Source organism: Saccostrea cucullata, unplaced genomic scaffold (genome assembly GCF_032062105.1).
Source record: "Saccostrea cucullata isolate Sc308-1 unplaced genomic scaffold, CSIRO_AGI_Scuc_v1 ctg6024, whole genome shotgun sequence".
NCBI lineage: Eukaryota > Metazoa > Mollusca > Bivalvia > Ostreida > Ostreidae > Saccostrea > Saccostrea cuccullata.
In genome coordinates, this window is record NW_026918226.1 from 76,703 (window position 1) to 89,814 (window position 13,112).

Consider the following 13,112-nt stretch of genomic DNA (forward strand, 5'->3'; position numbering starts at 1 on the left):
AGTTACGCAACCTAAAAGTAAGACTTGTCTGAAAGAAATCATTTTATCCGGGTTGCGCTAACACATTCAGGACGTGGACAGTATGGTGTATACTTTGTTTTATGTCTAACTTGGTAAATACAAATGTTTTAGAAAATAACTTCCTAAATATTCCCCTTTAATCGACCTTCTACTGCTAGAAAAGGACAACCTATAATAGCTATACATAATACAATCATGTACAAACATGAAGTACTTCAAGTAATTATTTTAAGGAATTCAGTTTTTGTCAGTAAAAGAAAAAATATATATATAATTGCATGTGATTTTGATAGAGCACTATAACAGATCGTGGAATCTCAAATATTTTTGTGACATTGTCGAAGTTCAATGCCAAAATATGTACAACATTAACAACTCTTTGTTAATGAAAAGAAAACAGTACCTTTTTCTGCACATACAAGCTATATCTATTTATAAATGTACAGCTTATTTATAAAATCATCTCAAACCTGAGGCAAAAGAATTTTATACGATCCTCTTCCATTCTGAAAAAATAGCTTTACCGTACCGTAGCTTGAGACGATGACAGACTACACTGTATCATTCCAATAACAGCGTACATCTGTAAGTACATGTTAGATACAGGGGTCTTCGCCTTTTATGCAATTTATCCCACGATTTCAACTATTGTTGATGCCCTGTCATACTCTACCGAATAGACAGTGATTACTTAGACATACACAAGGTACCTTACCTACTGATAATTTTTTAAGATATTCTTAATTTAAGATTATAGTGCCATTAGATGTTCATATACAAAAAAGCAGCAGGGGTTTTGAAAAGATATCAAATTTTGAAAAAAATTATATTATTCAAAGAAAAATGTACAAAAATTACAAAACATAAATTCCAGATATTTTTTCATTAAAAAAAACTGTTTTAGAAGAGATGTACAAATCCATATATAGACATTAAAAATATTGCACACAGGTCCTTCGTTTAGTGGAACATTCAACTCCAGAGAAGAACCCTATAAAGTGCAAACTACGTTGCGTATGACCTTAAGTTAACCTCTAAGGTGAAGGTCAAAATTATTAGTATCTTTTCACAAGAAATACAATCGTGAAATATGAAAGCCCTGGTGATTACTGTTCAAAAGTTACGAGGGGTGATCAAAAAGTTCGCAAACTAATTGAATAACTTCCATGCAAGAAACAATATTTCGTTTTAATGTTGATTATATTTTAAATTAATCCTCCCCGATTTTAATGCACATCAACCACCGTTCTGCGCATGCGCGAATCACGTGATATTGGTGGTCACGTGACCCCCTCCGTAGCGTTCTGTCACAAAAGTTAAAAGATTTTTCCGAGTTTTATATTTCTTTCCATGTGAGTTAATTTTTATGACAAGAACAGTTAATTTGTCAGAAATGGTCATATCTCGGCAACAGAATGGGTGGATAATAACATCCTTTCCAAAAATAAGCATGGCGACCATTAAAACACAAATCTTCTGTCTCAGGAGAGACCTTTATTCAAGGTGGATAGAAAATGGGTGCATCCTTTTTATCATATCTAATATGTTTAAAATCTAAAGTAAACGATATCTTAGGTATTTAATACTTATATCATTGTTCAAATATTCAACTATTTTTCAAAGTGCTAATTGGATGGGAGGTCTTTGATAGCAAATTGCTTAATTAAAAATACATATCTTTTCAAACTTGCTTTCACTGGGCAAGATGACAAGTATCATTTTTAACCATCAGCCTTCTTTCACTAAAACGATTAATCCAATCATTAATTGAATTTATAGGAACTCATTTATCTCAATAAACTGTGTACAAATTATTATATGATACTGTAGAGGGATTTCTAAGATATTACAATAAATTGTACAGTCGTTTGTTGAACGAGTTCGACTGAGACAACCATTTTTCGTCACAAGTGACCTAAATAGTGACGTCATTTTCACATTGTGACGTCACAAACAAGGAGAGAAACTTTATTCAGCATATGCTGTTTATAGACCTTGTGTATGGCTATGTGTGTACCGAATTTCATTCTAATCTGAATTGTGATTTTGTAGATATAGAGATAGTTTGCGAACTTTTTGATCACCCCTCGTATGTTCAAGGTTAAAGTTTTTAAAAAGTGGGTCAAATTCTTAGGTCAAAATTGAAAGGTCAGAATTGTGGTACTGCTTTTGTCATAAGAAATACACATGTGAAACATGAAATATTTAAGCCTTTTGAAGAGGCAGCAGAATGCAACTGATTTTATTTTAAACATTAAATTAAATTAAGTGATGATTATTACCGGTATACAATAAATCATATAAAAGACAAGAAATCAAAGAAGAAAAAAATGAAAATCATACAACATTTATTTTAAAATGAAATAAAGATAACAGTTATAGTATTGTTATACCTTTAAAAATTTGTTCCTATACATATCTATACGACAAAAAGCTTAGCATTTCTAATGTTTTACCCAGCGGTCATTAAAAAATCGATGTTTGACTGCTGAGTGAGATGATGGACCTGTCGATGAGATGTTTGATCGCTAACGTCACACAAGTACAATAGGCGGGATCAGCTAACTCCGATTTGCATTCGTTGATGTTTGACAGTGAAAGAATTAATTAACCGACTTAAATCACAGGTGACATCACGGAAGATAATTGCAATACAAGATTAATGCATACCAAAAACAATAAATAAAATATAAGGTACATGTACAACAAAACATTTATTGACTTTGTTCTCAGGCAAGATGAGTTTTGTCGACCCTCGAACCAAACTGTTTGGTTCTTGAGTCCGACATAACACACGTTTTGAATCCACTCAATAAATGTAATGCTATATCATAAATTAAAATCATTTTGTTTTCCAAACCACATCAAACGGATGTTGAATACTGGTATAATAATTATGTTAACTTGTTCGCGCAATAAACGGTTCAATGTTTATTTTTCAATACTTTTGGACAAATTTTTTTTCTGTTTAGGTTTATATTGTCAGAATCCTGTCTCTGAAATAACTGATGACTCTGGCATTTAAATTATTGTCATTATAACATCCATAAAGCACATTTTGCATTTCTGGAAAACAGTATTTTGCCGCCTCAACAAGTCTTGGGTTTTCCTTTTCAAATAAATTATATTTGACGTGAATTTTTGTGAAGTGTGAATCCGGAAAAATTTTACCAAGATTTTCATTTCCGAGGAAAAAATCTGGTAAACACTTCTTTTCTAATGATAAGTATACAAATGTCATAAAGTATCCCAATGCCTCACGGACACCTGCAATATGGAAGCCAGAAGGCACGATGACGGTAGGAATTGTCAGCAGAAGGACGCAGTACATGGCGATAGTTTTTAAATGATATGACGTCAGCAGAATGGCGGCTTGATTCGATTGCTCCTTTAGCCTTTTTACCAAGGCTTTCATTATGCGACACGACGTCATGATATAACGCCGCTCTCTGTTCATAAAACAGATATCAAACATGAATTTTTCATAGGCAGAAGAGCAATTTCGCCATCTTAATTCTTTGTCTTTTTCACAAATATCGGCGTTCTCTTTATTTATCCATTTCATGAGTCCGAATCTCGGAAAGTTAATTGCTATGTCACAGGGGGATGAAATAATTGCCCCAGGAATTAAAATCATTTCACTGCCCAACATAAGTGCTGGAACAAAATCGACATAAACAGTACTAGGATCTTGAAAGTCAACATTGACTGTCAAATCCATTGTAGGAGGTCTGGATCCTCTTTTAACATGATAAACATGTACTTCGGATGGTCGTCCGGTTTCCGGTGTCCCTTCTAAACGTTTTGCAGTTGCAAGAAATAATTCATATAATGTTTTATCCATTAGAGATTTAAACACTTGCTCTTGAAGTGCCTTAGTGTTGAGGAAACATGCGCCATTAACCACTTCAAAAACTCCTTCCCTCTGCAGTCGTGGGAGCATACCGATTTGTTCATCATTCATGACCCGGAGACGTATTTGTCCTGGTAGATATTGACCAGCCGTGTCCCACAAATGAACTTCCTGTAGACGAAGCCCTTCAATTTTAAAAGGAACGATGGCATCAAACTCGTCAGGAGATTCGATTTTCAATCCCTGCCTTGCACTTCCCTGTCGTATAAAATTTCGATCTATTGTCAAGCCTTCGAAATACTTTTCGGCCTGTTTTTGAAGTTCTGTGAGAATGATTCCTAGAACATCATCTGCGACGAAGCAAGCATTTTCCCAAGCATACTGAGTGAAGTCTATTGGAATGGAAATCTTCCCCAGAACTTGAGATTTCAAATAAACTTCATAGTCAGGAAATAAATCGTCTGGATAGCGCCATGTATTCGGGAACAGTCCTTCTGACGCCATGATCGTATAGAAAATTATCCCATAAAGTAGCTGTACCTAGAAAAAAAATATGAAAGTAAAATTTTACGAACAATACATTTTCAGAAAACTTAAACGTACATTACATAAAACCGATTGATAATATTCAAAGTAAATATCAATACGTCATGTGCACAGGGATCCAAATACTTATATACATGTATATCAAGGTTAAATTTTATCAAGGCTATGATTGTAAATACACCTATAGTAAAGTAGACTGCATGCATTTTAAAAAAAAAAAGATCACAAAGCAGAGGGCCAATTAGCAAGATATATTTTTATGTCTATTTTTCGATGTCCAAAGATTATGTAGTGTCCTTTATTATTTTTGTCTTAGTCATACACATGTATATATACAGTATGCATAAAAATTCTTCTTGCTAACTTTACGTTAGATTATAGTATCGCAATGATATTTTTGTAATGTTTATACATATCGTCTTACATCATGTACATAATACATTTCATTTTCTTCAAAAATCATTCTTATAGCTCTTTGGAGATAAAGACCAACACATACTGGTATTCATTTAATCTTTTATCTATTCATGCAAGTTTCAAACATTTATTGAAATTTTATGTTTTATCTATTTATTTAATTTATTTTTCTCTCTCTCTGCAATGACAGTTTTATGATATGTACCACAAAATTTATTCACTAAACAACACACGGCAACGTTTATTGATACTTTATTTATTGATTTTTTTATGTAATTTCTGTATATATATGATATTTATCATATGTGATTAGTTTCAGAGGTGTATATTATTGTTTTTATACTAACTTAATCATTAATTAAAAAGCTTTGAAGGTAAAGTTTTCCCGAGATCTTTTTTTTAACTTTGATATTTTGTTCTACAATACTAAATCTCTCTTTATATGTCAGATGAAAGATATTCAACCACAAATTTTTTGCCCACATATTTTGAAATATGTTTTTTCCGACCCCTGTAATAACATTATGAAATCAGACATTCAATTTGATTTTTGTGTTGGGGTACTGTGAGCATGAACTCACTAAATGATACCCCCGCCTCCCACATGATTTTAATGATAAAGTCCATGTTTTGCACTGGGAAACTCTAAATAAGTGCAGGTTAAAAAGTAAACTAGAAGTTGCACAGTGGCATTATGTTATACAGAATCTGTAAAAGCATCATTAAATTTTATTCAGTGGTATGAGAAGAGTTGTAGATAAGAGATTGGTGCCCTTCAAGGTTATAGAAAAATGGCAGTGTCAATGTTTTGCTATGGGAAACCAAAAGATGTGTCCGATCAAAAAGTAAAATGGTTCTATCTATTTGGTATAAGAGGAGTTGCGGATAAGAGATGGGTATCCCAAAGAGTAACGGACGGGTGGACGGACGTACTGACAGACGGACAGACATCCCGATCACTATATACCAAGCGTTCTATTGCAAACTTATGGGGTACTTTCTATCAAGGCAACATGCTTGAATTAATTAAGTGAGTTTTCATACGACAAAGTGAGGGGATATACTAGTAATAAAAGAATTGGAAGCAAGTTCTTACAACTAACGATTTACATAGCATAGGAACTCATTAATTGTAGGAACTTGCATCCGATTCTTTTATTATACCCCCTGCTTGAAAAGCGGGAGGGTATATAGAGATCGGGATGACCGTCTGTTCATCCGTCCGTCCGTCTGTTACGCTTCGGGGTACCCATCTCTTATCCGCAACTCCTCCTCTACCTCGAAATGAAATTTACTCACTTTTTAAATCTATATTTCTATGAACTATTTCAATTGCATGACATAAACTGTATATATAATATGTCATGCGATTGAAAAAGTACATAGAAATATAAATTTAAAGTGATAAAAGTGAAAATTCTATTAGTAACATAGCAACTTAAATTCTAAATGTTTCATCATTAGATAAATTTGATCCTTGACCTCTTTAACCTCTTAATGAGACCTTGACCTTTATTCTATATAAAGGTTAATGGAGACTCATTAGTTGATTGTAGAATTTTGCTAAATTAATTATTATGTTTAAAATCGTTGACCTTAAAACATCTTCCCAAATTCCTCTAAAAAAGATTAAAACCATTTTCAATTTAAAGGAAATCTTAGGTCTAGAACAACTTTTTGATATTTCATCCATTGATTGGTCATTGATTTGTTTTTACTAAATCATAAAGTAATAAGTCAACAAAGTTATAAGTAAACTGACTGCTGGAGGCTGCCATGTTGAGAGATAAAGTATCTTGCTTGCTAAATATTTCCCACAATCCTCACTTTTATGACGTCTTCGGTCGGGGTTTGAAATCAGAATAAAAGAACGTACGAGGTTTTTTTTAATTCTAAATTCCCGACTGATGCCTTTCAGTGACAGAAGAACGTACATTTTTTTTTTAAATTCTTAATTCCCGGCTGATGACTGTCAGTGACATAATTAGTATACTGGTTAAAATCTCCTCCTGTAATTCACCCTCTCGGCAAGTGATGATGCTACTCGGATCCCCACTGAGAACAGCTGATAACAAGGAGCACCATCACTTGACGACTTGCAGAGCAACAGATAAGACGTGTATAGCCAGTGTTAAGAAGAAAAGACAAACAAGGATAGGTAATATATTAATTCTAAATTTACAAAAGCCGTTGAGGGCTGTTGAAAATTTCCTGCCGCTGAGGGCAGAGGTTAATGCATAAAATTTTAAGCCGCTGAGGGCTAATAGATAAATTTACTGCCGCTGAGGGCAGAGTTTAAGCCGTTGAGGGCTGTTAAACATTTTCTGTCGCTGAGGACAGAAGTTAATGCATGAAATTTTAAGCCGCTGAGGGCTAACTATTTTACTGCCGCTGAGGGCAAAAGTTTAATGCATGGAATTTTAAGCCGCTGAGGGCTAAACATTTTACTGCCGCTGAGGGCAAAAGTTTAATGCATGGAATTTGAAGCCGCTGAGGGCTATTGAACATTTCCTGTCGCTGTTATTTTACTGCCACTGAGGGTAGATTTATTGATATCAAATGCATGAACTTTTAAGCCGCTGAGGGCTTTAGATATTGTTGAATGAAATGTAGAAAGTTAAAAGCCACTTGGGCGTGTAAAACACATGAAAGTTTGATAAGCCGCGAAATGATGATGATAATCAAAATATAGAGTTTGTCTATAAGCTAATTAATGAGATATTAGGAGATACTAGTTTATGAAGATAAGCTGCTTGAAAATTCAATGCCAGTGAAGGGCCCGGGCTGTCCACGACTATTGAATAAAATCTTTAATATACGAAAGTTATTAAGAATAGATATAAATATATAGTATATTGTTTATATGAATTATGGCTCTTTAAGTAATGATGCGAGAGGCCGAATCATGATGATTATAAAGATTTATAGATATAACATGATCAGATGATATTAAGATCAACGTCTAGCATATTAAGTTAAATGTGGTAATCATTTTCATGTATTTTCTCATTACTAGATGCCACCTCCGACTGTCTTAAAGCGGAGACACTCTCTGCGGGGGAAAGACTTGTTCCCCGTCATCAAAGAGCTGCGAGGACTAGAACAGCCGGTGAAGCAGTTCGCACGGTACAAAATTAACACGCCGCTTGAAGACATGGACAAAGAGGAAGTAATTAACGCCGTCAGGGAGTTGACAGGAGAGTCGGAGAAAGACTGCCTGCAGATGGCTGGTAGAGAGATGTCAGACGAGAATTTAAGGACGCTTCTCCATCTAGTTATCTTAAGGGCGAATGAGTTCGGCCAACCAGCTGGCCAAGAATTAGCCGCCGAGAACAAGGTATACAGTTAGACTGTAATGATAATTACTGTAATTATTACTAGCATCATAACTACGGGATGTCTTAATCAATATTCCTTATTCCATGAATTATACTTGTGTAGATAAAATTATTTAAAAAAGAAAAGAAAAAAAAAAAAAAAAATAAATAAATAAATAAATAAACGATTTTCATTTTGATTGATTTTCACAATTATTTGTGTACAGGAGAGTGAGCCGGAAGAGCCACCTGCCAAGAAAGGAAAGTCGGCACCGAGCGTTGAGAAGAGACTACAAGAACTTGAGAAAAGTCAGAAAAATGAAGAGGACAAAGAAATAGAGAATGTGAAAGAAAAGGTGAGGAGTTTGGCACTTCAAAGCAGCCCTAGTATCCCTCTTCTCCTTGTTACTTTGGATGAGCTCGCCAGAATAACTAGGCGGAAGGGCCATGATGAGGCCTCCGTGTTTGATGAGCTCTCCCGACAGGCTAATTTAAATCAAGACAAAATTGATGTCCCAAACTTTTGTCTGAGTGTCCTTGGAGGCAAAGCGTCTGATATAGTAGGTAAAGCGCTGTCTAAAGCTATCAAATCAAAACCCGAAACGAAACCTTCGGAAACGGAGAAGACTCCAACTCAAACTCAATCTCCACTATTGAATCTATATGGTCAACCAAACTACATGGGATATATTCCACCACACTACAATTTTGTACCTGGTTCGCACGGAGTGGGTTCTCAGTATGGGTACCGCCGATACCAGCGCGCTCCATATCGGCAACCGAGGACCGGCTGTCTATTCTGCGGGGCAAATGACCACTATGTCCGAGACTGTACGAAAATGAAGGCTGCGAGAGGGAAAATGAATTCTCAATGACATCTGACAATTTTAAAGAACGGATTTAGTCAATTTTAATTAATTTCTCAGACTTGAAATGTACATTTATTGGTAATCTCTTTAAGTAAAATATGATATTAATTATCACTTGTCAATGATTTGAATACATTACATGTAGTGTGTTTTCAGTCTGAAAGTAGAATTAATTAAATATAAAATGAAATGAGTGTTATTGGTATTTGTTATCCCAATACCTGATATCCGGGGACACTGAAGCCCTAGTGAGTACTCTCACGTGGATTGATGGTTTGGGATCATGTTTTTCCATGTTATCCTAGTAGATGATGCTCAAATCAGAGGTATAATTATTAGTAATAATAAATATCTCATGTTTGCAGGAATTTAACATTTACGTTCCTGACTGGGAGAAAAGTGACGAATTTAACCCAGAGGAAATTATTTTACGTAAGAGAGAGCATCCTACTTGGACGACATTGGGAGAATGCGGTTCCAAGCCAACAATCCATGCAGATGGACAAGTATTTATGGATTCTTACAGCGATTTACTGCATTTGTCTGTAAGAAATCCTGATCGATTCATTTCGGGTGAAATTCACAAACACAAAGATGAATGGTTGCGTATAACTCAAAGAAACTCGGACAAAATGTCAACTACAATTCAAAATTGGGTCAATAATGGCATTGATGTTAGGTCCTTCCTGCGTCCGTTCAAGGGAAACTTCAAGGGGCAATCATATGATAATAGACTCCCACCAAAACAGTATTTTCAAAATTCTAAAACTTGCAGAAACTTTGTTCATTTTATTAGAGAAGAAATAAGTGAGAGACTAGTGAATGGTTCATTGAGACTATGGGGAAGGGTGGGAACAAGCTGTCTCCCTCAGATTATCATGCCTTTGACAGTGGAGCCAAATAAGCCACGACTCTGTCATGACGAGCGCTTTTTGAACTTGTGGACTAAGGATTTACCCTTCACATTAGATACACTTAAAGACGTTCATAGACTTGTTGGGGAACATGCTTACATGATGTGTTGCGATGAAAAATCCGGATACGATCATATTAAACTCACCAGAGAATCAGAAACGTACTTTGGAATTCAGTTTGGGGGATGGGTCTACACATACACAACCCTACCATTTGGTTGGAAAGCCTCTCCCTACATATATCAAATGATTGGGATGCAAATCACATCATATCTTCGAGAGAAAGGTATTCATATGGTTCAGTACATTGATGACAGGCTTGCAGTGTGTCAGCAATATGTTCAATCAGAAATTCAAGAACAAGCTTGTCCGTTACAAATGGTGAAACTTATTGTGACCGAATTAACAGCCTTAGGATATACACTAGCTATCAAAAAGTGCCAGCTTATCCCAACTACAGTAGTCCGATACTTAGGTTTTTTAGTTGACTCTACTAAACAGGCCTACTTACTTCCATTGGATAAAAAGGAATCATTCATCAGAATACGAGAGAGTATCTTGCAAACAAATGAAGTTGATGTTAAAACACTTCAACGATTCGCCGGGAAATGTATATCAATGGCAATCGTTATACCAGGTGCCAAATTATACACAAGGGAAATGAATTTCGCGATATCACTGTGCATGAAGAATAGTAAACAAACAATCATTTCTCGTGAGCTGCGACAAGAGATCGAACACTGGAGGTTTTTGGACGACTGGGAAGGCTTCGCGCCTTGGAGACAAGAGAAACATCTTCAAATGTCACTGTCAACGGATGCATCCTCTTTCCGCTATGGAATCTCCCTTATGTCAGGCCAAGACAAGGGTCTATCTTTTGGAGACTATTGGTCAAGCGAGGATGATAGACCGATTCATCTTAAGGAAGCATCAGCTGTCGACATTGCCCTCAAGTCCTTAGCGATGAAAATCAAAGACCACAGATTAGACATCCATGTTGACAATACCGCAGTCTTGCATGCTTGGGAAAATCAAAGGTCACGGGACCGGCATTTGGCTGATATAATGAAAAATATATTCCAGACAGTTTGGAAATTGAATATTGACTTGAGATTACACTATGTGCCGTCAACAGAAAATACTGCAGACGCTCCATCTAGAACTATTTCTTACACAGATGTAATGCATGCTAAATCCCCAAACATGGCAGAGGGTTGAGACTATGTTTGGACCACATACAGTAGATTTGATGGCGACAGATACGAATGTAATGATATCCAACTTTGGAGTTCCATTGAGACATTTCACTCAAAACCCTACTCCACAATCAGCGGGTGTTAATGTATTTGCACAAGATCTGTCAAGTGAGAAGCGCCCGTACGTGTTTCCTCCATTTCACCTCATATTCCCCGTACTGTGTCTCCTTAAAGAACAAAAAGTAAAACAGTGCACAATTATTGTGCCAATAATGTACCCGCGACCAATTTGGTGGCCACTTTTGAGTGCTCATTGTGTAAATCTTTTCACGTTAGGTAGACAAGGCGATAAAACTGTATTGCTTATTCCATCCAAAAAAGGGTATACATCCGATAAACTGGGACTAAAATGGGAACTTAAAGCATGTAGAGTGGATTTCAGCTGAAATTATAATAAAATTACGGACTCTTATTTTGTAGATGGAAGATAATGAAGTTGACCTTCCTGCTATTGACAAGAGATTAAGTCAGCTTGAAAAGAACGAGGACAATAAAAAGGCCACAAAGAAGATGAAAAACTTGGAAAAAAGGGTACGACTTTTCTTATCACAGTTACCAACCTCTCCGGACTTAACAAGTATGACGCCACAAGATGTGTGCCGATTTATGGTGTGGAGTGATAGATTCGGGAAGACGAAGATACACGGGATCTCGTGTCCACACTTGGGTAAACTTGGTTTATTTGAATGCACATGCCCTACTAGGCTCGCAGCAGGAACTATTCATAATATGGTTCAACAGATATCTGAGATATTGTATGTACATGGAAGAACTCGATCATGGGATGTTCATACTAAGTCAGGGAATCCCTGCTTGTCCCCGGAAGTAAAAAACTATGTAAAATTCTGTAAAGAAGAACAGGCAAAGTCCCATGTGTTACCTAAACAAGCCAGACCGATATTTTTGGGAAAGATAAAGAAAATGACCCTGTTTATTGATAGAGAATTTGCTCGCCCTGACCTTTCCTTAAGGGAAAAGTTTGTCTTGATTAGAGATCAAGCGATATTCAAAATTCAGTTCTTTGCCGGGGATAGAATCAGCGATGTTTGCAATATTTTATCGCAGGAAGTTAAAAAATTGCAGGATAACTCCGGATTTGTTTTCGAGCACACCTACGGGAAGACATTACGTGGAGATGGAAAGTCAAACACCTTTGTCATAAAAAGGTCCCAAGATAAGTCAATCTGTCCTGTCTTAGGTCTTGAAAACTACTATGCCTGGTCCAAACAAAATAACGTGGATTTGAGTCTAGGATATCTCTTCAGGCCCGTATCAGAATCAGGGCGAGTACTGGATCAACAGCTGGGTTACTCGGCAATTTATGAACGGCTTCGGTTTTACCTGGTATCTTTGGGTATTTATGAAGGAGAAACCCCACACAGTCTACGAGGAGGTTTTGCTGTAACCATGGCGATCTCAGGCACTGCGACATCTCCCCAGGAACTCATGAAGCATGTCGGATGGTCGAGTGAACGATCAGCTTATTATTACAGCAGGACGAAAACCTTGACAGATGCTAGCACATTAGCAAGCAATATTGCCAATCTATCAGCAGACACAGACGAAATTGAAGGATTTTACAAAACACATGGAGAATTTTCCTCTCTTAGTCCAGCCTTTAAGCCGACAAATTAAAGAATATGATGTGGTCAACCTCACACGCTTATGTTTAATACATACTAGTTGTTTAAAAAGATCACCTGATCACTCAATTATATTTCATATAATTAATTAATGTTGTTAAATAACACCCTTTGTATTTCAATTTCATGTCTTGACATATAAATTATATGGAAAAAAAAAAAAAAAAAGTGTTGTTATTTACTTTGAGTGAGTATTGGGTAGAGATATTTACCTGGATGTACCCTTTACTTTTATAATTTAGTCAAGAACACACTTATATATCAGTCTAAATGAAA

At 36.0% G+C, this 13,112-nt stretch overlaps 2 protein-coding genes across 2 annotated transcripts; one reads left to right on the forward strand and one right to left on the reverse strand.

The window, feature by feature from the left end:
* Nucleotides 1–2,487: 2,487 nt before the first annotated feature.
* Nucleotides 2,488–4,410, reverse strand: LOC134259588 (uncharacterized). Its single transcript, XM_062742198.1, has one exon. It carries the CDS (start codon nt 4,376–4,378, stop codon nt 2,996–2,998), a length of 1,383 nt encoding a protein of 460 aa, XP_062598182.1. The 5' UTR covers nt 4,379–4,410; the 3' UTR covers nt 2,488–2,995.
* A 2,492-nt stretch (nt 4,411–6,902) lies between these two features.
* LOC134259601 (uncharacterized) lies at nt 6,903–12,828 on the forward strand. Its single transcript, XM_062742206.1, has 5 exons — nt 6,903–6,995; nt 7,854–8,174; nt 8,382–8,510; nt 9,389–9,529; nt 11,614–12,828. Exons 2-5 carry the CDS (start codon nt 7,854–7,856, stop codon nt 12,826–12,828), a joined length of 1,806 nt encoding a protein of 601 aa, XP_062598190.1. The 5' UTR covers nt 6,903–6,995.
* Nucleotides 12,829–13,112: the final 284 nt, after the last annotated feature.